The 26,675-nt window shown below is 30.2% G+C and overlaps 1 protein-coding gene and 1 pseudogene across 1 annotated transcript; one reads left to right on the top strand and one right to left on the bottom strand.

Annotated features, from left to right (window-relative positions):
- Positions 1-7,941: 7,941 nt before the first annotated feature.
- On the top strand, positions 7,942-11,646 carry LOC113862382 (annotated as a pseudogene).
- A 7,165-nt stretch (positions 11,647-18,811) lies between these two features.
- On the bottom strand, positions 18,812-21,849 carry LOC113863524 (cyclin-dependent kinase inhibitor 4-like). Its single transcript, XM_027497129.1, has 3 exons — positions 21,324-21,849; positions 19,398-19,589; positions 18,812-19,240 (listed from the first exon to the last, which is right to left on the bottom strand). Exons 1-3 carry the CDS (start codon positions 21,719-21,721, stop codon positions 19,171-19,173), a joined length of 660 nt encoding a protein of 219 aa, XP_027352930.1. The 5' UTR covers positions 21,722-21,849; the 3' UTR covers positions 18,812-19,170.
- Between the last annotated feature and the right edge of the window lie 4,826 nt (positions 21,850-26,675).

Genomic DNA, 26,675 nt, shown 5'->3' on the forward strand with positions numbered 1-26,675 from the left:
TGAGAGTTTAATTATATAAATAATATTATTGTATTTTATATCTTATTTTAAAAAAAAATTATTTCTCTAAAAATTAATAATTTTAAAATAATTTTTATTTTTATAAATTTTTAAAAACATTCTCACTTGAAAAATTAACATTTAAAAAAAATTAAAATCTTAATCGTGAAAGAATATAAAAGAGTGGAAGAAAGAAAACCTCCCAGAACAAGGGAATTCAAAACTCTAGCGTTCGGAGGATTTTAGAGGGTTTAGAAAAACCTCCAAACCTTTCTCTTCTTAATTAAGTAACTCTGAAAAAGGGGTTAAATCCTTGTAACCCCTCCCTCCTCTCCTAAACACAACTCCCAAACATAGCCATAATGTATTAGCTATAATTTTAGTTATAATTTTATAACTAACATTACATAGAGGGATGGGTCTGAACTCTTTGATTAACTCGGGGTTATTAGTTTTGGGAATTAGGGTGATGCAGGTCTCATTAACATCCCTAATTTTCCTAGGGTTCTAAAAAATAGTTAGAACAAAATTATAAATATGTTGATCCAAAATGTGCCTTTGGTTTTTAAAAAATGAAGCCCATCAGGTCCTAGGGACTTAAAATTACTAATGCTAAACAGTGTAGACTAGACTTCTTATGTGGAGACATCTAGAGAGAGAAATAACTGAGTAGAATCTGATAAAAGGGGAAATGAGTTAAGGGTAGCCAATCTGAAACTCCAAGGATTAGGATTAGAGTAAAGAGTATCAAAATAATTAGCAACCAGAGATTCTAGCTCAGAAGAATCATAGACCCAATTCTAACTATCATCTTTAAGGGCTTTAATCCTATTTTTGGTCCTTCTACCTATGGCAGCTCTATGAAAAAATCTGGTATTCCTATCCTCCAGAGACACCCAAATAGCCCTATAATGGTCATACCAAAAAGCTTCTTCTTAATCGAGAATGAGTTGATAATCCTTCCAAAGAGTTTTCATTAAATTAATAAGGAAAGGGTTAAAACCAAAACCTAATTTTTTGGAAATACCTTCAATTATATAGAGTAGGCATTTTTTCTGATGGAAAATATTCCCAAAAACATACTTGTTCCGGTCAGAGATGTTCACTCTAATATTAGCTACATTGTCAGCCCAAGAGTTCGACAACAACCAGGAATTCTTCACTTGGACAGGGAAGTCAAGGTGGAATAGCCAAGGAATAAGGAATTTGATCTTCTTTTATTCTGAGTAAGGGATTGAGTATCTCTAATTTTAACACCAAAGGTCAGAGTGGTTATATTTTAGGAGGGGAACATGGATTACAAAACTATTAAGAAAGGATAGACATGAAGATTCATTAGAAACAACTCTGTCCAACCTCTCTTTAAGGTTTCATTTATGCCAAGTGAAAGGGTTATACTTGAAACCCAAATCAAAAAGGCCACACTGAAAGAGGCAATTAGCAAAACTAGCTAAGGTCCTAGGATTAGTGGAGCTACCCTTCCCCCCCTCCCCTCAACTTTCTCAAAATTAAAGAGAATGTAGTTAAAATCACCAGTCAAACTCCAAGGACAATTAAAGAGGAACTAAACTTTAACAATTTCTTCCAACAACCAGCCCTACAGTGTTCTTAGGGATTGAAATACACATAGGACAATGTCTAATCCTCGTGATCAGGGGTTTTGATTTTAAGGTGCAACAAGAGATGCCTCGCTGAAACAAGAAATATCTCGCTGTAGCGAGACTGTCGCAACCTATAGGGTATTTAAGAGGTTTAGGGTTTGGGAAATTCATTTCCTACATCTCTCTTCGAGCCCTCTCTCTATTGTCTCAATTTTCAACCCATTCTTACCAATTAAATTGCGTCCAAAGTCATTTGTGAGCTAGATTGAAGGTCAATTTTTCTCCCTTTCTTTCATTTTCTCAATTTTTCATGGAGTTTTCCATGTGCTTATGGCGAAAATTTGTGTAGGGAACTATTATATTGTTGATTGTATGGTGGGTCTTCAATCCAAGGTAAGGGGAGACTCTACACTATATCTTTGGGTTGAATTTCATTTATAATGTTAGATGATGAAATATGGTAGTTGTTGGTTGATGTGTGTGAGGGAATGGTTTGACTATGATTAGAGTGTAATGGGAATTTTATGTGGAGTAAAGTGTGACTAATATTGTGCATGATGTGTGGTGAAATGGTTGATTACAATGTGGTTAAAATGTGTGGACATGCCATTTGATGAAAATGAATACTATGATGTGATTGGGAATGTGAATAAATTTGTGCGGAAATGGCATGAAAATGTGAGTGTGATTGTGATTGTGAATTGGTTGGAAACTATGAATGGTTCAGCGATACACTGGGAGTGCTGAAGATAGGTGCGGTAGAAATACTTTGGGGAAGAAGGGGTAGTGGTGACACCAACAATGAACGTGGGTGCACCACAGGCCACATATTCTCCTTCTAACTCGGCCTCTGACTAACACATTTGTTTGACACTCAGTACTGCACACGTTATATTTATGGAGTGAAGGCTATCCAGCGATCATCCATGATACGAAATTGAGTAAGTCCCTGAGGTTGAGGGTGTCAGGAAACTGTGATCACAGTGCCATAATGAGCGTGACTACATGCAGTGAGCGCACGTGTGTGTGGATTACTTGATGGTGTAATGAGCACAATTGTATGTGAATTGGAATGCATTTTTGAAAGTATTATTTCATGTTTGTTGAAGCATGCTTGAATTATATTAGTAAGGTGTATAATGTGTGAGGTAAGTCTTTGTGCTTGTGTGTGATAGAGTAGAGTACTCACTTATATTTATTTTTCAGGTGACTAAGACGATCAACCCTAAGCTCAGTGACTGGGGATGGATGATACTGCTATTGGACTTAGAAAATTATTTTTGGAACTGAAATGTATTAAGTCCTGTTGTAATGAATTGATTCAAATTTGTAATTCATCCTTATTTTGAAATACTTTACTAAAACCATGTATTAGAAACAGTTGAAATAAAATTTTTATTATTCCCATTTTATTACAAAATTAATTTATTTAGAAATTAAATTAAGGTGTTACAATTTTGGTATCAGAGCATTTCATCCAAACTGGACTGGGGTATTGGGGGATCTGAAGAAGCAGAAGGCTCAGAAATTCCTTGACTTAAAGTAAGGAAGCATGACGATGGGAGAATACGCGGTAAAATTTCAAGAGTTAATGAAGTACTGGTCTCACTATCAGTATGAGAATGGAGAGGGAGACTCGTGTGCTCAGTTTGAGCATGGGTTGAAGCCAGAGATTCGTACTGCAGTCAGTGTGTTTTATCTGACTGATTTGCCTACCTTAGTAAGCAAGTGTAGAATATTTGAAGCCAACTCGAAGGGCAACACTGCAAACACTAGGGAAAGTGGTCAAATGAGGCAAGATAGAAGACCCCCTAGGTTCTTTAAGAGGCTGTATTCGAGCTTCACTCACTCACAGTCCAAAAGGACTTCATCACAGGAGAGAAGCAATGGTAGTGGCTCAGGTTTGGGCTCTTTCAGAGGGCCAATCAGATGCTTCAGGTGTGGAGGGCCACACGTGCTAAGAGACTGCCCACAGCCATAGACTAATTGTAGTAACTGTGAAAAATTGGGGTACACTACTAATGTGTGCTGGGATGCTAAGAAGAGTGGTAGTACGAGCATAGCTCAGAGGCCTGAGTTGAGAGATAGCACAAAGCTGAGCATGGGACTGAAGCCGAGCATTCCTGGAAGAGTGTTTGCTATGAGTAGGGCAGAAGTCTCATAGTCTGAGGAGCTGATCAAAGGTAAATGTGTAATTAAAGACAGATTATTGGATGTGTAATTTCCATGTATTGTGTGAAGTTTTTGGGTTTATATGTGACGAGATTACCATGCAATATTGTGGTGAGTACCCTTATAGGTAAGCTGATTGTGACCTTTTAGGTGTGTTTGGGGTGTTCCGTGATGATGCATGGAAGGGACTTTGAGGTAGACTTAATATGTTTGCCTCTTTCTCAATTGGATGTGATTTTGGAAATGAATTGGCTAGATGCCAACCATGTGCTGCTGGATTACAGAGAGAAGACGTTGATCTTTGGATATTGATGTCAGAAATACCTAGACTTTTGATTCTAGGTGCGTGGGAGAACACGATAAATGCTAAGGCCTTTATGGTCATGTTCTCAATGAAGGCCGAAAGTGGAGTGGAGTCAGAGTATATTCCGATGGTGAGGGAGTTCTTGGAAGTCTTCCCTAAAAATGTTTCTGAGTTGCTGCTAGAGAGGGAGATAAAATTCACGATTAACCTCATTCCGGGAGTAAGCCCGATTTCTGTGGCACTATATAGGATGTCATTAGTGGAGTTGGCAGAAGTCAAGAAGCAGGTGGAAGACTTATTGTAGAAACGGTTTGTGAGACCTAGTGTGTCACCTTGGGGAGCACTAGTTCTCTTGGTGAAAAAGAAAGATGGGAGCATGAGGATGTGTGTTGATTACAGGCAACTGAACAATGTGACAATAAAGAACAAATACCCTCTCCCGAGGATTGATGACCCAATGGATCAGTTGCGGGGAGCTGCAGTGTTTTTGAAGATTGACTTGAGATCAAAGTATCATCAGATCAGGGTGAAGGATGAGGATGAGGATGTACCTAAGACGGCTTTCCGGATGTGGTAAGGTCACTACAAGTACTTGTTGATGCTGTTTGGAGTGACTAATGCACCTGCTATGTTCATGGACTACATGAATCTTCCATGAGTTTTTGGATAAGTTTGTGGTGGTGCTCATTGATAATATCCTAATTTATTCAAAGACTCAAGAAGAGCATGTCAAGCACTTAAGGATTGTTTTGCAATTTCTGAGGGAGAGGCAATTGTATGCGAAATTCTCAAAGTGCAAGTTTTGGTTGTCACAAATTCAATTTTTGGGGCATGTAGTGTCTAAAGACAGAATTATGGTAGATTCTGCGAAAGTGGGAGCAGTGGCCTGATAGCTGAGACCGATGAATATGACAGAGATCTATAATTTTCTAGGACTAGTGGGCTATTATAGGAAATTCATTGAGGTATTTTCTAAAATAGCTTTACCTTTGGCGAAGCTGACCCACAACGGCGCCAAAAACTTGTTACGCTTCGAATACAACAGTATATGCTCACATAAATTTACTAACTAGCAAGTGTTCTAGGTAATTGTAGCATGTAATAAAATTTGAGAATCAATATGAGTTCTAAGTATCATCCACAGGGATCTTGTTTTCAATTACCACTTCACAATTTGACAATTAGTTAAGACAAACAGTTCATTAGAATGATTTGCAACATGTAAAAGTAAAGCATAACAATAATAGGAAGCAATAAAAGTGTTGTAAAACAGAATTACGAAATTTGGGTTGAGATAAAATATGAATGAATGAGAGTTAGGAATTTATTTCACCAAAATATTAGTATCAATTCAATTATGCCTCTGAACATTCAAGCATTTGATTGATTAACAATCAGTTTCACATACTATTAGTCAAAGGTTAATTCCTTAACTCATTGATCCTAACATTCAACTAAATCACCCTAATTCCTTAGGCGAAATTTAATTCAATGTTGCATTACGAATTATAACCTTAAGATTGCAAAAATAAGATCACTTATCCCTAAGAATTCAATAATTTTGGTAATCAATTCAGATATGAGAAAAAAATCTAATTTTCATTGGTAAAGGCTCCTCTTTTATTAATCAATTGAACTTTCATTCAAAGATTTGCTTTAGTGACATCCATGTCGTACTGGTATCAAAACTAAGCTAGATTCCTCAAACAAACATGCAGTTTAGGGAGCAACCTAGGTCATCTCTCACAAGAATGCAAAAACACATTGTTTCAATATCAATTATGCAGAAGAAAAAGTTGTATGTTTGGGGGAGTTTGTGATCAATTCAAACGAAACTTGCAAAGAATTAAATCGTGAACAACAAATGCAAATCGAATTAACAATGAATGTAAATTACGATGCAAGTAAAATCAATTGCAACTAAACCGAAAATGAGATTTAAAATTTAGAATGATAAACCGAGAATGAAAACTGAAAACACAAACACATAATCCAAGATCCAGAACACAAACACAAACGTGAATTGATTATACTGAATTTGCTTAAATCACTTATGCATAACAATTAATTAATCAATTGTTTGTTATACAATCAAGACAAGGAGGCATAACTCAATCGAATTATACTTCCTATGCAATCGCAAAAATGTATGGTCAGAAAACAAACTCGAAGCAATCATAAACGTCTTGAGCAAGTGTGATCTGAAACTTGATGACGTAATTAAGAGTGAAATGCGGAAGGAAACAAATCAAAATTGCAGAATCTTAAATATCTTTCAATTGTAAATGCAGATCCAGTTGCAACGGAATTCTAAAAGATGCAAGGGAATGGAAGAATAGGTAAAAAAAATGAGAGGTTTATTGGAAGCGGAAAAGTTTACAAAACTGAAAAACCAAAAAAATGAATTAAGTGCCCTTCCAAATCAGCCCCTGACCTCTATAAATAGTAGTTCTAAAAAAAAGAAGAATGGGCCAAGGTTGGGCCAAAAATAAATATAACAAAACCGCAAAAACACAAGCAATACAAAATCAATACAAAAGTCAAACTAAAAGTCTAAACTTATAAAATTCGTAGAAAATAGCTCTGAACTCCAAACAGCTCAATCTATATGTCCAAATTGAAGCCCCGAAAGTAAGGAATTCAATGCAAAAGGAATCAGCCAAAAGGATATCTACAGAAAAAGTTATGGCTAAATTAGTAAACAAATGTCAGAATAGAAACGTGAAAAAAAAATAAATATTTACAAAAATTCCTAATTAATGTGAGAAACGCAAAAACACACTAAATGGAAGAAATAAGGGAATGAAAGGACATCTAAATGATGCAATAAGATTATAAATGTGGGAACAAAATATGAGTCATCATTTAGTGACAGAATTAACTACTCAATCCAATCAAACACTCAAAGTTCAGAGTTAAAAATCAAATCAATACATCCATTTCAGATCCACAAATCCCTAAAAAAGAGGTTTAGAATAACATTACAATGAGAGAAGGAAAAGCAAGAGAAGAAGAGAATAAGGAACAAAAGAACATCTTCCAAGACCCAATCTTCACCTGATTCCTCTAGAAATGAAGCTTGACAGTCGTTCCCAATCCCTCTCTCTAACTCTCCTTGGAAGTTAAAATAGTTGGAAAGTGAAAAATGACCAAAAAGCTCCCAAATGTAAACTCTTAACTACTATTTATATTTTTTCCCTCCTCTTTCCACGTTGACACTTTAAAAGCTGAGAGTAATAATGTGGAAAGCCTTCCTGAAGCTTCTAAGGCTGAAGTAAGAACTTCAAACGTCCAAAGTTAACACTTAAAAGCAGTTTCCAAAATTTCATTATTTTGCGTAAACACTTTCAATAGCAAGAGTGTCCACGAGCATGTGTTCTATGTGAATTTTCCTTGCACGTAGCTACTTTCAATAGCAAGAGTGTTTACGCGCAAGGTTTCTTGACGAATTAGCCCTGGGCATAGCTACTTTCATTAGCAAGAGTGTTTACGCGCAAGACCCTTCATGAATTCTATTGCTGGCGTGATAACTTTGAGCACTTAGAGTTGTTACGCAATTGATCTTCATGGATTTTCTTCTTCAAAATGTTAACTCTATGCACCCAAAGTTATTATGCCCAGCACATATCACTTGATTCTTGATCTTTTAAGCTCAATTCCTCTACTTTATTCACTTCAATCTTCAACTCTTCTTGAGCATAATTGTCCAGAATTCGAATAAAATCTAAAATTCTAAACTATTTACACAATTATGAATATCAATGCAATTTTTATGGTATTTTCAAGTTTATTTAATATTTAACTACTTATTTACTAATAAAAACTAAGCTAAAAATATAGTAAAATGTGAATTTATCAACCCATATGGGCCAGGGATTAATAGGGTGGGCTGGTTTGATTGGCCTTCACTTTGATGTTCTTGTGAGTTTACTCTTGATTAGAAAGCGCAACATTAAATATTTTCTCCTTTTGCTTGTATACTCATGCTCTTATGCTATGAGGCAAATGGTCTTGTCTTCTGTCTTCTCAAATATGTCATACTTAAAGATGTAAACGGTTGTGCAGTTTCTTTAAATAATCAACATCTAAAACTTTACAAGTAGAGGACATGGCAAATCAGCCTAAACATGAAAACCAAAAATCAACAAGTTCTGCACCTCTTATCCAGAAACATGAGAAGGATCAAGTAGTCAATGGCCTTTCTGCTATGGACTTCAAAGATTCATTGGAAAAATAATATCTAAAAATCAAAGAGCGTGCAAAAACTTACCTTTATGTATGGGCTTCCTATATTGTTGTATATGGTGGCTTTGGTCTTTAAACTGCCTATAGATGGAGAAAGCTCCGCAAGATAGAGGATATAGTACGAACTCTTCAAGAAAGACTACGAAAGATTGTTGCAACGGAAGAATCTGCTAATTTTACCAAAGTGGTTGAAAAAGGTTTTGCATCTTTTAATAAGTTGTCTAAATAGCTTGTAGCTAGTATAATCCTTACCATGCCAAGTAATCTAGTATACTTCTATCAATATCACTTCTCTTTACATTGTAGTTTCCTGGAGCCTGAAATAATATTTTTTTGGCTCCTCTAATCAACCAGATCATTAGAGGAAGTCTTGAAATATTGAGCATTATGGAAATTGTTAAAAAATATATTTGATATTTTTCTTCCCAAAGTTTTGGGATGATATCATTGCATTCAATGCTATTTACCAAGATAGTCAAAATCGTGTTTCGAATCGTAGAATCTCCAGCCACGCCTACGTGCTCAATCAATGCCAGAAACACGAAATGGTAGGTTCGGTGAGATCATTCTTGTTGAGCCATAAAATCGTTGAAAATGCATGATCCGGATGCGCCAGAGAATAAGATATTTTGGGCCACTGCCCACAACCTGACCCGACCCGACTTGACTTCATTAAAGGAGTTGGAACTCTAAAATCCCAAAAACTCCACACTACGACTTCTTCCTTTCTTCTTCACACTATTCTGTGAGACTTTACGTCTCTATTGTGCAAACTTCTTCCTTTGACTCTGCTGTGCGACTTCTCTGTGTTTTTTGGCGACTACAATTTGGCTCTGGCAACTGGGCTTAGCTCTGGCGACATGATTTTTTCTGTGATTTGGTCTAGGATTTTCTAGTTGTGCTCTATTTTTTTCTTCTTCATCTTCATCATCTTTGGGCTACTGTGTCTGACTGAGATTTTCTTCATTTTTTGCTTTTGTGCTCTACTTTCTATTTTATGTGCTACTGTTGTCTGCTACATTAGATAAAATGGCTTTAACCAGTAGTTAAGTTCCTCCCTCTAAGTCATTACCAAAGAATGCACCAAAAAATAAAAGTAATGTAGCATGGCAAGATGGGATTACAATTTAAGGTACAAGAAAAATTCAATGCAAATATTGTCAAAAAACTTGTAAGTGGAGGTACTTATCGATTGAAGCATCACTTGGACAGCCAAAGATGTTCGAGCATGCAAATCTGTTCCAGATAGGGTCAAAAAGAAAATGTGGAATTTACTCATAAGCATGCAAGAAATTTTGAATAAAAAATCAAATTCCTTTGCTAATTGTTCTACTAAGAAAGACTTTAGATACAAGTAGTGGAAGCAAAAGAAAATCAAGTGAAAATAAGGTGCTGAAGGAGGAAATATTTTTTGGAAAAGGAGCACCCAAGCAACAGTGAACAACATATTCAACAAAATTAGAAGAGAGGAGGTTTGTCAAGCTATTGGAAGGTTTTTTTTATAATAATGTGATACCATTCAATGTGGCAAGAAATGATGAATTTTCTATTATATGTGATTTAATTGCTAGTCATGGTCCTGGATTTAAACCACCAAGCTATCATGAAATTAGAGTCAAGTATTTGAAAAAGGAAATAGAGTTAAAAAAGGAGAGATTAAAAGAACATAGAGCTGAATGGAATACTATTGAATGCACATTAATGACTGATAGCTAGACTGATAAGAGGAGGAGAACAATATTGAACTTCTTGGTAAATAGTCCTAAAGGAACTATTTTTTTTAAGTCTATTGATGCATCTCTTATAGAAAAAACAACTAATAAAATATTTAAAATAATTGATGATGTTGAAGAAATTGGTGAGAAAAACGTAGTCCAAGTTGTGACTGGTAATGCAGCAAATTATAAAGTTGCAAGGGAGATGTTGATGCAAAAATGGAAACACTTGTATTGGACCACTTGTGCAGCACATTACATTGATTTAATGTTGGAGGACTTTCAGAAGAAGATACAGATTCATGAAGAGATAATTCTAAAAGGTAGAAAAATTACAACCTACATCTATTTAAGGACGGGTCTTATTTCTCTATTGCAACATTTCACCAAAGGCAAAGATTTGGTAAGGCCAAGAATTACTTATTTTGCTACATCTTATTTGACTCTATGGTGCCTTTAAGAAAATAGAGCTGCTTTGATAAGAATGTTCACATCTAATGAATGGAAGTCTTCTAAGTTTGCTAAGACAAAGGATGGAAAAGTTATAGAAGAATTGATTTTGGATAGAGTTTTGGAAGGATATAATCACTTGTTTGAAGGTTGCATTTTCTCTTATCAAAGTTTTTCGAATGATTGATTCAAATGAGGAAACTATGGAGTTTATTTATGAGGTAATGAATCAAGCTAAAGAGAATATTGAAATTGCTTTCAATGGTGTTAAGAAAAGGTAAATAACTATAACTACTATCAAATTAAATTAGTCTCTATTTTGTGATCTATGTTGTATTGTATATTAAATCTTTGTTGTTTTCTCTTTATCAGTTATGTACCTATATAGAATATCATAGATGAAAGATGGGATAAACAGCTGCATAGGGCTTTGCATGCTACAAGCTATTTTCTTAATCCAAGAATGCACTATAGTCCTAAATTTAAGGCTAATCTTAAAGTTAAGTGTGGACTACATCATTGTTTGACAAGTATGGTGCTTGATCAAGATGAACAATGTAAAATTGATTGTCAACTTGATTCATTTAGAAAGCAAACTCGTAATTTTGATAGTCACTTGACTAGAAAAACTATTGATATGCGTCTGCCAACTGATTGGTGGATGTCTCATGAAGATGAGCATCCTGAGTTTCAAAGATTTGTTATTCGAATACTAAACTTGACATGTAGTTCTTTTGGATGTGAATGTAACTAAAGTACTTTTGAAATAGTAAGTAGAAATTCTTTTTTCTAAAATTATGTACTAGGCTAGCCAACTATTTTTTATCTTAAATTATAATTTAATATATTATTATTTGTTTAGGTGCATACTAAAAGAAGAAACTATTTGAAGCAAAATACAATGATTGATGTGGTATTTGTTATAGCAAATTCAAAATTGGCCAAGAAGAAGACAGCTAGGAGAGTGAAGGATCTTCACATAAATGTAGATGATATTCCATCTGACAATGAGTGGATAGTGAAAAATAATGATAAAGGAAATCATGAAGATTTGGGCCTAGAAGACAATTTGGAAGATGAGGACATTCAGGTTGATGCTCTTGATGAAGATGAGAACTTAGATTTAAGACCAAGGTTCAAATCAAGATGTTGGTGTTAGTGATGTTCCTAATATAGACAACTTAGATGATAAAGGAGATGATGACTTTTTTTATTATCAAAATATTTTAGATATAATAAAATAGATATTTAAAGTTTGAATATTGATTTTGTATTTGGTTTGGAACTTTGAAATATATTTATGTTGGACATGTTCTTAATATTCATTTTTTAAAATATTGTGGTTTGAATTAATGTTTTTATTTTCTTCTTATTTATACTATTTTATATGTATATATTCAATTTTCCTCTCCGATCCTACGTAAAATCTCGATTTTGACTACGATGTTGTTTACAAATCCTCAGTTTCAATATTGATTAGAAATACACCAATTCATAGTTTTGCCATTTTTTGTGAAAATTTAGTATTTACTATGGTGGCAAATGACTATTGTATATCACCTATGTTCTATACATTGAAGCTCCATTTCAGATTCATGCATTAATCCCTTGAAAAATCTGTTGTATAAATTTTCTTGATGAGACATTCTTTATATTGTGTGTGGTTACTTCCAGTGTTTTATTATGTTCCTTGCCTTAGGTTTCATGGGTCCTAATATAGACTTAGATCTCATAAACAGAAATTCCTTCTCTCATTTCCCTTAGTCTTATGTACTAATCATCCTGTATGCCGTTAATTGGTGTAGCATATATTTTACCATTTGGTTGAGTAATGTAACTTGAGAAGTTCATTGCTTGTGTTAACAAACTTTTTGATGGACTGGGTTTAAGGTACTTCAATATGTTATATACCTTCGAAAGGGCATGAGCAAGAATAGTGTCACGTACAAATAGTTTGGAATCATCGAGTATATACAGTAGGCATGATGGTAGAATTAGGTCTTGTGAAACTATTTGTAAATTGTTTACCTCATAACTAGCTTACACCCGGTGGCTCGATGCTAGTATGATATGGTAAGCTGCTTCATTATGATAACGGTATGGATTTAAGAAGATAAAGCTGCTACTGTTATTAAAATAATGGCAATTACAAATACAGTCAATTTCTTGACGTTGCAGATTTGTGGAGTTTGAAGATCATCAATTTAAAGAAATGTAACATTCTCGTTTAAGTCAATTATAAACGGGTTTGATAAAATCCAATTAAAAATAATAATCAAGCCACGCAAAATAGAGGTTTTCTTTTTCTTTTTTCTGGTCATGAAATAGAGGATAATTAGTGCTAAAAATTGAAATTCGTTAGGGACTCCGATTTGAACTAGTTATAAAGAGTGACAACGATTGTGTAGATAGTTATATTTGTACTTGAGAACGACGTCTCAAACAAAATCACATGTGACAAATATCCAATTTCAGTTGAAAGATCCTAAGGATATTCTGAAAATAAAAAGTATATGCTGAGATTCATTCTGCCTCTATCCTTTGTTTTTTACACTTTTGGTTTTGTGGTTCTTACCATAACTCCATAATAACCTTTCTCCCATTTACTGTGACAGAAATTTTCGGTCCCAGTAAAACTTTGTAGAATTTAGGATGTGTCTATTTGATAAGTCTCATTCACGTAAGGTCGATGAAATTAGTCAAAACTCAGACTAGGAAGTATATCCTTCAACTACATTTTTGTTTTCAATTTCTCTATTTTAAGTTCGATTATGTTATTTTTCACTGGATTTGAAGGAATTTGGAAGGAGGGACTCTATTTATTTATTTATTTTTAATAATTTTATTAAATTTCATCTGAGAAAATAAATTCCTTTAATAAATTCAACAGTTTTTTCTACCTTGGTAAAACAAGTCAACATAATACACCCATGCTGACAAAAAAAAAAGTGAAACAGCACAAATAGTAAGCAATATGTGAATGATGATGATATTAAAAATCATAGAAATAAATGTCTCTTTATGTACAAACTTCTCCACCCCCTATATCAAAAAGGTTTGGAGGAATTCTAGAAATCAGTAAAAAATTCAGATATACAAAAGAATTAAAAAAAATTAAGAGATAACAAAAAAGAATGAAAAATAATAACTAACTTAACGATGAACTAGCTTCCTTCTAGAAGCCTATTATCAACATTCTTTGACATCTCCTTGCAAGATGAGGAGCATATGTTTACAAACTTGGGACAAATAGAAAAAAATGATTAAAGACTCAAGAATGGGTCTCCCCTTTTCGATGAGCAACAATCTGACATAAAACTACTACTTAACCTAATCGACAACTTTGTCTATTGATCAACTAAGAAAATTAGGAATAAATAAATTAAATCTATTTTAAGTTTCTCTCTCATAATGTAACAATCTATTTTTATATGTTTCATTTATTTATGGAAATTAGGGTTGGATAATATGTTTAACAAAATTATTGTCACAATATAAGAGTGTGGACTTCTCAAAAGGAACTTTGAGGTCTTGCAAAAGATAAGTAAGTCACTGAATTTCGTAAGAAATAGTTGTCATTGCCCTGTATTTAACTTCACAAGAGCTTTTTCATATTGTTTTCTTGTGTTATGCTTTATTTATTTTCATGATATGAGAGAACTTCCAAGATAAACATTGAGGCTTGTTATAACCATCTTGAATCCCCATAACTATCCCAGTCACTATTATAATAACCCTTGAGTTGAATAATAGTGTTACTGGAAAAAAAAAAATCGAGGCTTAGTACACCTTTGCTATACCTTAATACTTAATACTCAGAAGAGCAGCTTAGTAATGATTTGTTGATGATTTGGCAAGTAATTGAGAGAGTTATAATACATAAAAGGTTATGTCTAGTTGAGTGGTTGTGAGATACTCAAATTTGCATATTAGTTATTTATATGTAAGTACATTTGAGAATCACTCTCCTCCTTCACATGATAGTTTACTAACATTATTAATTGGAGTATTTGTTTGTTTACATGCTAGGAACCCTACTTTTGATAACAATTCTAAAGTATATTTTCTTTGATTCATTATTATCCCTTGTTTACTTCAAGCTACCTCTATTCTAAGAAAATATCTCATATTTCCTAAGTCTTTGATCTTGAAAGTTTTGTCGAAGGCATGCTTGATTCAATCAATTTCAGCTTTGTTATTTTCGGCTAGAATTATATCATTCACATACACTTATAAAGTTGTAAAATATTGATAAGTGAATTGGTGAGAGCAAGAACTTTAATATTCTCATTGATGAAACTAATATTATTTTTAAAAACAAGATTGATGTAGGCATAACAAGACTATTCATGATAATTTGTTCTTTAAAAAATATTAGAAATAATGGAAAGGGTTGGTTGATCTAAATCATATAGGTAATATGGAGAAGAAATAATTATTATGTTTAAACTCTTAATTTAGATACATATTTAAAAAATAGGCAAAATGTATTTACATCTTCTTCTGAGATTTAACAAAATTTCACTTCATAGTTCTTTTTTTACCTAACATAAATTTCCTTGACTTTTGTTATAACATAATACCACATACCCTTTTCAATTTAACAAATTACTCTTAATTTTTTATGTAATTATTGATTTAAAAATTATTATAATGTAAAAAAAAAGGTGTTAAGCAATAATTTATTAAACCTTAAGAATTTAAAATGTAATTTATCCTTCAAAAAAAATTAATAAATTTAATATTTTTTCTTCTTAAGATGATATGATATCTAAAGTAAAGAATCTATTAACATTTGCAAATAGTGTTTGGGTAAACAATTTAAATTAAGTGTTTACTCAATAAGTTTTTATTTGTACAAAGATTTATGTCATAAATTTAAATTATTTTTTAAAATAAAATAAAGAGTTTATTTTGAAAAGTTATATAAAAAAAACTTACTAAAATATATTATAATTTAATTGTGGATTTGTTCTAAGTTTGAGAAAAAGTATAATTTTAAGTTTGAATGACTTATTTGTCTACAAAAAGACTTGATAATTTAGGTTAGGAAACGAGAGTGAGGCATGTAATGCTTTTACTCTCATAATTTAATCTCAAATTGAAGAAAAACATCCATCACCTTTATTTCTTTAAAATTTCTATAATCGCTTTCATCTTCTACATTCTCAATGTATCTCTGTACTATCCATACATATTCTTATTACCTTTCATTTCTCATAATCACTTCATTCTTTTTCATTTCTCATCATGTCATAAATTGATCACTTTCATAAGAATATAATTTCATTCTTATCATTTTTCTATTATACTCAAATATACTTTTCATATCATACTTCAATTAATCATGCTGAAGGTCAAACACCTCCATACTCAGTCCAAAAAGTAATTTCTTAGTATAACATATAATTTATGTCATCAAGAACAAGGAAAACGCACACTTAATCAATTTAAATAAATCATCAACAATCTCATTCAAACACATATTTTCAAACTAAAATACATATAATCATTTACACGAGCTCAAAATACTTTCAATAATATCTACAAAATCATATTATTACACGTTCATAAGTACAAAAATATATCATGTTTTCAGTAATAGAATAGAGCTCTCATTACCTCAAAGTTATAGTTTTATGAAGAGGTTGATGGAAGAGATCATCCAAAAGATCAAGATCTTCTTAAGTATCATGAAAGAGAGTACTTTGAGAAGAGAAAAAAAATAGAGGAAAATAGAGGTGATATTGAAGAACAAAACTCAAAGAAACTTACTAGAGATTTACTAGAATTGATGTTTGAATTCATATTCGAAACAAGTTTGGAGCTCAGGAGTTTTCTCTGAGAGAAAAGGGAAAAGAGTATTCAGAGAGAAAAGTTAGAAATGTTTTTTTGGATTGCAATGCAAGTTTTAGAATAGAAATTTTCTTAAATACCCCTCAAAACTAGCAAGTTCTCGCTTGACCAACATAATTCTTGCCTAAGTGATCCATTTCTCACCTGAGCGAAAAAACTAGACAATAATTTTTCTTCAATTTTTTTGATATTCTTGTTTGAGCGAGGGTATTCTCACCTGAGTGAGAATGGGTATAGAGAACTCTTCCTTTTTTTTTTTACGACTCCTCACCTGGATAAGATGACAGTTGAAGCGATATTATCCTTTCTCGCTTGAGTGAGAAATCTTCAGAATGCCTAATCTTAGAAAATTTTGTCTTGCTGAAATGAGACATATTTTGTTTGAACGAGATTCTCTACAATTATCACAATCCAAACTCTTTTATATGCAAGCAATATGCACAACCAAATATCATAAAATATAATACAAATAAAAGTAAAATTAAGAGTGTTACACAAAAAGCAACTCTCCTCGAATCCAACTCAAGATTGAAGGAGAGAGTAGACTTAAATTTGTTTTTGATATTAATAAATGGCTTAAGTTTTACCTATTTGTCTAAAAAGTTTTGACAATTTAAATTCACGGTCTTCTTGCTTAAGTTCTTTACCTTGTAATTAATTAACTAACATGAGATTTATTATTTTAAAATTAAAGTAAAAAAAATTATAAACTTTTTATAAATTCAAATTATTTTCTTATAATTTCTTCTAGGTGCTTCCTAAATTGAAAGCATATTACTACTTGAGTATTTATTTATTATATATGTTTATATCAAGTAATAATGGTTAAATTAATTTGTTAGCTCTTATTTTTTTTATTTTTAATTTGGTCCTCATAATTTAAAATATTTTAATTAACTTCTTATAATGTTATATTTTTAATTAAATATTTAATAATGAATATTATATATATATATATATATAATATCGATGTCATAATATTTTTATAATTTGATGACCTGTCTTTTTTCTCCATTCTAATATTTTTATAATTATTTTTTATAAGTATTTTTCAAATTCCTAAATCATATTATTACTAGGTTATATTTTTAACGTTGAATTATTGTTAGTCATTTGTATTTCACATACTAAGAGTGATAAGTTCAAAGTAAATTTAGTTTTTATCTTTTATTTATTTGTTATAATAAAATATTCATATAAAATTGATATAAAAACTTGAAGTCACGCAGTTAGAATCCAAACTTTAATTTATTTTTTTTATATATAAGTAAATTTTAAGAGTCTTTAAGATTTTAAGAGTGATTTAAAATCTCTTTTTTCTTTCTTGGTATTTTCTGGATTATCATATTTTAATTGTAGCATATTGAATATGTAAGCATCAATATAGGAATTATAAGATTCAGGAATTTAGAGAAAAAAATACTTATAAAAAATTAGTTAGTAAATTGAAAATATTGTGTGATTGTATTTAATAAAGATATAACAATAATAATAATTGAAAATGCAATTAAAACATTTTAAAATTATAAAAAAATTAATTAAATTTTTTAAACTGAGAATTTAATTAGAAATGTAAAGAAATTATGAAAATAAATAGATTAATTTAACTGGAATTAACTTCATAGCATTATAGTGTATGCTTTGTATGATATGACAAAGTTAAACTCTACATGCAGGTAGACTCTGTTTGTATAAATTGCTTTATAAGTCTTTCTTCTGTATGGTTATGCAATGCACACACAAATGAATTTGAATTTATCATCTTTTATGTTAAATATTGAGTTTACTAAATTGTTCTTATGACAAAGCACCTCAAAACTGTCGTAAACAACCACGGTATCACTTCAAAATAAATTTAATAAAAAGATTACTTAAATATTTCACATGTCCTAGGAAGTTTTGTATACAATATTATACTTTTAAAAGGATATACTATAATACTATATACTATTTAAGATTGAATGAAATTTAAAAATTAAAAAGATTATTATTTTATTACATTTAATAAGACAAAATTAAAATTAATTTATCTTTATTTATATGATGCATTAAAATTTAAAATTTAAATTAAATTGACAAATATTACAATAATCTTAAAATTGAAAAAATATCTTCGATTTAATATAAAACATTAAAATTTAAAACTAAAAAATATTGAAAAATAATTTAAATATTGATTTTACTAAAAACGAAAAGGCCTATCCAAAAATATTTTGTGTAATGCCACTATCTTGACAAATTTGTCATTCCTGACTAGACAACAGCCATTTATTTTCTTAGTGCACTGTCCTTTGCATTTTGGGTGACTCAAGTGAAACACATATTTCAAAATAAGTTGTCCGTTTACTATATTTAAGAAAGAAAACTATTTTGTAGTCTTGTGTGGGTATGGCTGGTTGTCATGAAACTTTTGATTCACTAGCTGACAGTAGGGTCATTCCCTGTGAAGCAAAGAACAGTATAATGGTAATCAAGGTTAAAATTTTAATATGCCAAATCTCCAGCTTGACGACATCAGCCAGTACGCTCTCTACATTAACATCACGACTAATCCCTACCAATTATAGACAGAGGAGGTAATGAAATTACAGAAAAGATGAACCTAAAAACTAGATATATTCATTCATATACCCCCTACAAATTGGAAAGACACTTAACTCTAACCTACCCAGATAATGATATTAGAAAATTCTAAACAGATCCTTTCCCTTGTAGCTTGTTAAACATGAACCTTAGCCTTGAGCAATCTAAATGTTAGTGAAAGCCGCTAGTCGTCATATTCCAAGTCTAATAGCTCTGCTTGAAATCCATATGACTATAGCTTATCCTAGTGAAGTACTGGGACCCATTCGTACCGTCCTGCCAGAGGTACTTCATTGACAATGTCGAAATTGTACCTGAAAAATACAGACAATATAGACATAATTAAATTAATAAATGGGGAAATTTTCAAATAAAAATACCCTATAGGTAAAAAAGAAAAAATAAAATAATATATATATTTATATATATATATATATATATACACACACAATGGGATAAAGGAATGCACACTTGTCCATAAATATTGCTTGTTGCTGCTTCTCTGCATAAGCAAAGAACTCCTCCATCTCATAAGCCGTTGGAATATTTCTTTGTATGTGTTCACGGATTATTTGGTGCGTTCTTTGCCTTGTGGTTGAACCAGGAGTATGAATTGCATTTGAATCCCTTATTAAACTACAAGGTGTGCTTTCCCTGGTGCTTCTGTTAAAGAACAAAATTAAAATAAAAATAGATTAGTAGAAAATAGTCTAATAGGGAGAAAAAGAAAATAGCAGTCATTTATAATTTATAAATACATATACTGGCTGGTTCTCAAACGTTTCTGCACCAGAGCCAGCATGCTAACTGCTGACAGCAAAATAATTGAGGAAAAAAAAAGATAATATTTCCTCCACAATCTCTTCAGTTCACTATGGAACTAGAGACAAATTGCTACTCCAAAAAGGTAACTGGCATTTAATGAGACAAGTTCTGACTCAGTGGGCTCAAGGACTAAAAAAATACAAAGAAAGAGACGCCCAAATCTTTCTCACTTCACCGCAAACCCAAATAGGAATCCAAAAAACATCGATCTGCAACTAGGCCCCATCCCATGTAAATGACACATCGTTGCTAACACGAGTCATAAGAGTTATGGCTGCTCCTGTTACTAAAGTCCAAATATTTTCAACTTGACAATTACGAAGCGCTAAGCATTTTGAAGTGAAACATTTCGAATTACTCAGATTTTAAGTTCATCATAATCTTGATGGAAATATGACTAGACATAACAAATGGCCTAAAAATATAACTCCATGAAAATTGTTAAATCAAAATTAGTCCACAATTAGATCTGCAAAGACAATAAATGTTCTTCCATTTTCTAAAATCAAGTTAAAGAACCTTTTTTCCAATTTGTTGGTTCTATTTACTTGGAAAAAGATTGAAATTTTATCAACTCTCTGCATTATTGGTTAGAACCATTAATTATGTAAATAGATAATTACAATAAACAGGATTTCTAATAATAAATTTATAAATATTTCACATGAGGAAGTCGAATTAAAGTGTAGCATGCAAATATAAATACAGCAGAAAAATGCAACTTGCAGTAAATAACCATCCAGAGGAGCATGCATGTTGCAGAACCTATCACAAGTCACATACAGAAGTCTCAAATCTGAGCGACCCTTTGTCATAACAGACCTTTATCTCAGTACCCAGATTTTGACAGAGCAAGAAATAAAAGCAATTACAGGAAAATAAAAATACATAACCAAAAAATTCCAGGACTAAGACTTCACAAAGGTATAAAAATAATTAATAATAACAACAATACATATATATATATATATATATATATATATATAAACAAGTAGCAAAACAGTTGTTACTTTTGAGAGAGGATATCTCATAACATTTTTCTACACATACCCTTTCGATAAGAATAACTTTTTATTAAAAATTTACTATTTATTAAATTTTTTATAATATGCCTTCAAAGACACAAGTTGAAAAACAGGGCATCATGTATCAAAATAAAAAATTTTAAACCCTCTTCTATCCCCATTACCTCGGCTCCACTAAAACCGTAACAATTTTAGCAACATAAAAATCAGAACAATCACATGAAAGTAAAAATGCATTAACAGAAAAAATTCAGAAAATAAGAGCATGCATAGTTCAACAAAAAAATTAAATAATATGAAAAAAAACTAGAAGAAAGATGCTAAAGAGTTGTGACTTTTGGGAGTGAAATATGAATAAAACTTCTACTCTTCAATGTGCCTCCAGAATAAAAAACACACACAGAGATAAACACTTACATGCAAAAACAAAAAATATTTACTCTACACAAATGCATGAAGCAGAAACAAACAGGAAAAAAAAATTACAAAATAATAAAAAAGTAAGAAAAGAGGAAGAAAGTGAGAATTATATAATATGTATGTATACCTATCTTCTCTGCCTTCAACCTCTAAGAAATTTTCGCCAAAAGAGCACTCAGCGTTATCCTCTTCCGCGCAGAAAGGTCCTAACTTTTCAGCGCTGTGAGACGACGCAGTTTTGGCAAACCTCTGTCCGAGCCTGGAATTGGAGACAGCACTATCGCCAGAGAACTTGCGAGGCTTTTCCGGCAGCTGCGGCGGAGGGAGCTTAAGGAGGCGGCGGCTGCGGAGCTGGAGGTAGGCAGAGGAGTCAGGATTTTGCGGCGAGGAAAGTGGAGGAGAGTTTTGAAGGGCAAGGGTCTTGGCCCTGGTGCGAACCCCGAGGGGAGAGTGGGGCGGCGGTGCCTCCATGATCACAGCAGCGACATCGCCGGCGATTTTGGATTTCTTCATGTACTTGCCCATGTGCTGTTTGTTTCTTTGTTAGGTTTTGGGGAAAATCAAAAAATAAAAGAGAAAAAAAGGAAAGAAAAGTGTTGGGGTGGGGTGTGCGAAAACTGAAGAGTGTGTTGAAATGAACTGAAAGGGAGAGAGAGAGAAAGGAGGGAAGGGGGAAATTTGTCTGTGGGGGAGAAGATTGTCCAGTTTATTAGGGTTCGACTTTGGGGTTTTAGGGCAGTGTACACGTGTCTCTCTATCTATATATTTCTTTTTTATTTCTTTACAAAATTTCAAAACACTTTCATATATCTTGTAAATAAAAACACTTTCTATTTTTCTATTTCTATTAATTCAAAATTTGATTCTTCATTTTTTATGATATTGTTCATAAATAAAATTGATTTACTTTTTGATACTTTAAATTAATTATACATACTTTTTATATAATTTTGATTCATTCATTTTAAAAAGTTTACTTTAATTAAAAAAATACTAAAAGAATGCAAGAAATATTTACCAGTATATATATATATATATATAGATAAAACATATTTATTTTTTAAACAGTAATTTAAACAGTCCAATATAATTAAAAATTCTAAACTATTTTATCTAGATAAAATTTTATAATTAAATAATTAAGTCATGAATCATTGATTGATTATATTATTAAGTAAAAGCAAAATAAATGGAGACAGATGCGTGATCGCTTTGAGTGAAAATGTGTTGTTGATTAGTTATTCAAATTTCTTTTTACAGTTTTTCTTGGTTAAATAACATGTAAAGTTGGCCTTATTTTTGGGCACCAAAAGTTAGTTAATTTTGAATGGAATTTACTAAAGTGCTTTATTTCGACTGCAAAATTTGTATTTTTGGTTGCACTTTTGATCCTTTTTATTTTTCAGTTACAAACAAAAAGCGTATCCCATTCTTTTTTATTCTTTTTATAAGTTCAATGAGTATTGCCTTTATCAACTTTCAATAATTCTTTTCTGAAGCTCCTTTTTCTTTAATGAAGTCTGTGCTAGTTCTAGATAAAAACTTTTTCATATTTTTTTGTTAGTTTCTTACAAATTTTTATTGTCAAATTACATTTATATCTTTTAAAATTTAAATTATACTTAACACACTTTTTATATATCATTTTGATATCCGAGTGTGCAATTACGGTGCAGGTATTAAGAATTCGTTTAGTTTAAACTTGTGTAAATTTAATTTTAAATTTTTAAATATAATTATAATTTGTGCATAAATTTATTTGAATTATATATTATTAAAATAAAAAAATTACACTAAAAGATACAACTATTTTTTTAACTAAAAAAATAAACATTATAATTAAAAGAATTTAATCCACTTCTATGTTATAAATTAAAATCTAATGTGTAGAAAGTAAAGTGTTTACTTTTTTTATAAGTAGTTATATGTAATTTTTAATATTAAAATTAGTTTAAAATGAAGTGTAAATTATATTTTTTTGAAATAATTATTTTATTTTTTATCAATTTTTGTTAATTATATTATAAACTTAGGAGATAAAAATTGTTACTTACTTTTTTTATTACTTTATAAAAAATTTAAAAATTTTGTAAATAACCATGTTTATATTTATAAAATTTTTGTCATTATCTTGTATAAACTTTTAAATTTTCTATTAATATTTATATATATATATATATATATATATATATATAATTTATCTTATTATTTTATATAAAATTTTAAATTGATTATGACCACAAAATGTTAAATTAATTATGACTACATATATTTACATCTATAAAATTCATAATACTTAATAAATTATTTATAATACTCTAAGTCAAAATTTTCAATAATTATTTATATGTAATATCATATAAAAAAATTTATTTAAAATTATAAAATTTATTACCTTCATTCATCTATTTTTTATTCTCAAAACTTATATTGTTGTAAAATATTCTCTCTTATATTCTTTTTCAAACAAATTCACATATAGTTTTATTGTACTTATATACGTAATTTTAATTTTTTTATTTATTAATTTAGACTTTACTTTTAGGATTTTTATTTCATAAATTTATAGTTAATATATATTGATAATTGATATTTAATTAAAATAATTAACACTATAGAATAAAAATATTATTTTAAAATTAATATAATTTTTCTAAACAGTTATAATTTTAATACATGTTATTCATAATTATAAAATTAAATAAAAATAATTTTAACATTTATTGTTTAAAATAATATCGTTATGTATACGCTTTATGTATAAAAATGTATTAATATATAAACGGAGAGATGATTATATAAAGCTAAAATGAAAAAAAAAATTAAAATTTATTATAATTTACATATTATATGCGTAATTTAGGCAAATCTTATTTGATTATTACTTAAATATATATTTTTTTAATCTAACTTCGAATTCATCTCAATTTAGGGCTTTTTTTAATAATTTAAATATACTGCAAATTCTTTTAATCTAGGATGAATGTTTGAGTTAAATGTTCAGAACTAAAAGAACTTTTATATTAATAGCAATCCAATATTTGAGTAATTCTATTTTATTTTAAAATAAGATAAATGCAATTTAAATATAAATAAATTTTAATTGTAAGAAAATTGTAAAGTTTATGAAAAATTAAATTAAGAATAAATAACATAATATAATATGAGTAGTGTTTAAATATATTTTATGATAAGGAGATGGGAGAGTGATTTTGCTTTAACTTAAAGAGCGTTTTAAACTCTTCTAATACGTCATATTATATAAGTGTGTTAGAATTTTAGAGAACGTCTCAATAACTTCTCTTAAAAGTGTTTAGAGACTAGTTTAATATTAAATTTTAGAATTACTCTCTAAATTATACTTCTGAAAATGATTTTACGTGAACTGCTCTTCAAAGTAAAGTTCTTTTTCTAAGTTTTGAAAAAATTTAGTAGTTTATTTATTGATTTTAAATTTAAAAAAATTGTTACTCTTAATAAATCAAGTAATATCATAATGAATAATTAAATACAGTTAAAAATATTTCAATATCACAAGTACACCTAATAAAGAAACTTAAATATCACAATAAATAATTAAATCAAATTAAAAACAATTCAATATCCAAAAATTTCATAATAATACAAAAGAGGAGAAAATTAATATAATTATGTTAAGGAGTAATAATGAATAATGTACCAACCATGTATACACTTGCAAATGTATTTAAGATTATACATTGTACTCATATAAAAAAAAAAATCAATGAAAATCTTTTATACTGAGTTTGTCCTTAAAAAATTTATGATAGAGATATATACACTACTCCCTCTGAACTTGCTGAATTATGTTATCAGCAAACATTGAGAATTGAAACTTTGGAAAATACTAAACATATAACAAATACACAAAATCAAGTTAAATGGAGAATATGACATAGTTTAAGTAAAACAAAATTATTGAGTCAAAAAGGAGGATATAGACTCTTAAGTTAATTAGGATCATAGTTTGTCTATGCTACAAAGTATCTTCAATGAAGAAAAATACATAACATTTATGGTCATCACTATTTGTTTGTTTAAGACACTTTGTAGAAGAAAAAAATGTAAAATATTAAATAATAATATTATCAATATTGTAATAATTAGCATTTTAAAAGATTATTTGCAAAATATACATGTACAATGACTCATTTTGTTTAATGCATCTTTGACTCTCTACTCAATAAACAATAGTGGCGCTAACAAAATAAATCAAAGAGATATGTTACAATTCAAGCACATTCATATATATTAGACATTAAATTATATACTTACTTATTAAATAAGTTGTGCATATTTGTCCGATTCTTAAACTGCTAGCTAATATAATACAATGTTCATCAGAAGTGTTGATGGCAATTAACACTCAATGTTACCTATCATTAGTTTAATAACTTTAAGTTAATTACAAAAAGAAAATTGGAAACAAACAATAGGAATGAAATATGCATAGGAATAGAAACAACTTACCTAACATTATAAGGTGTTAAAATCAAGTGATTTTTCACTGTATGATACTTCAACATTTCAACTATATGTTGGTGTTAGAGCGTCTCATCCAGCTCATACAAAAATATAAATGAAAACATACTTACCTTATCAATGTCATGCAAGTAAGTTTCATATAGATACCTTATAGTACAAATCAACAAATAAAATGTATCGGAAGAACATGAAAATAAAATAACCTTATTAATAAAAAAAATATATAGTAGACAAATAGTGAAGACACTCAACCCCTAGTGACGTATAATCTTCATGATGTTTCTTCTCAATTGTATCATAATACTCTTTTTCCAATGCTCAACAAACATATGAATGAAAGCTTGATCAATAGCCTGATCACTTCTCACAAAATTTTTTATCATGTGGAAGCATGGAGCACCTTGGGTCTATACTAACACTTTAAGGTTTGAATTAGAAATTAAACTCTTATTGCTTAAACCAACAATAGACTCCTTAGTGTAGCCTGTTTATTTCTTATCTCTTTACTTGATGATAATGCAATATGAAATCATTACTTTTAGATTAATATTTATAAATTATACATATTGTCTAAAATTATAAAGAAATTTACATACATGCCTTTGGTTGTAAAGTTATTAGGCACAATAATCAAGCAATAAATGTAACTATTACATCTCTAAAGCAAAGAAGGTTTACTTCATCGTTAGGTATGAGCAATGCAAACCCTTCTTCATTTGCTAAACTACCTCAATTGAGACCTTAGCATATTTTGGAGGAAGAGTCATAGTTTATAGGATGTTGCCAACCAGTGTATGATACACTCTTCCTCTTCGAACAAGCTAATTTGAGATGTTCAAATACAACATATAATCATAGTCACCCTAGACAATAAATTAATAATAATATTTATTAAGAATTCAAAGTATGAAACAATGTAAATAAATAAATAAATAATATTTAGATACTTCTAGAATCTCTAGAAAAGCTATTG

The sequence above is a fragment of the Abrus precatorius genome, unplaced genomic scaffold (assembly GCF_003935025.1).
Source record: "Abrus precatorius isolate BTA unplaced genomic scaffold, Abrus_2018 Scaffold3, whole genome shotgun sequence".
Classification (NCBI taxonomy): Eukaryota; Viridiplantae; Streptophyta; class Magnoliopsida; order Fabales; family Fabaceae; genus Abrus; species Abrus precatorius.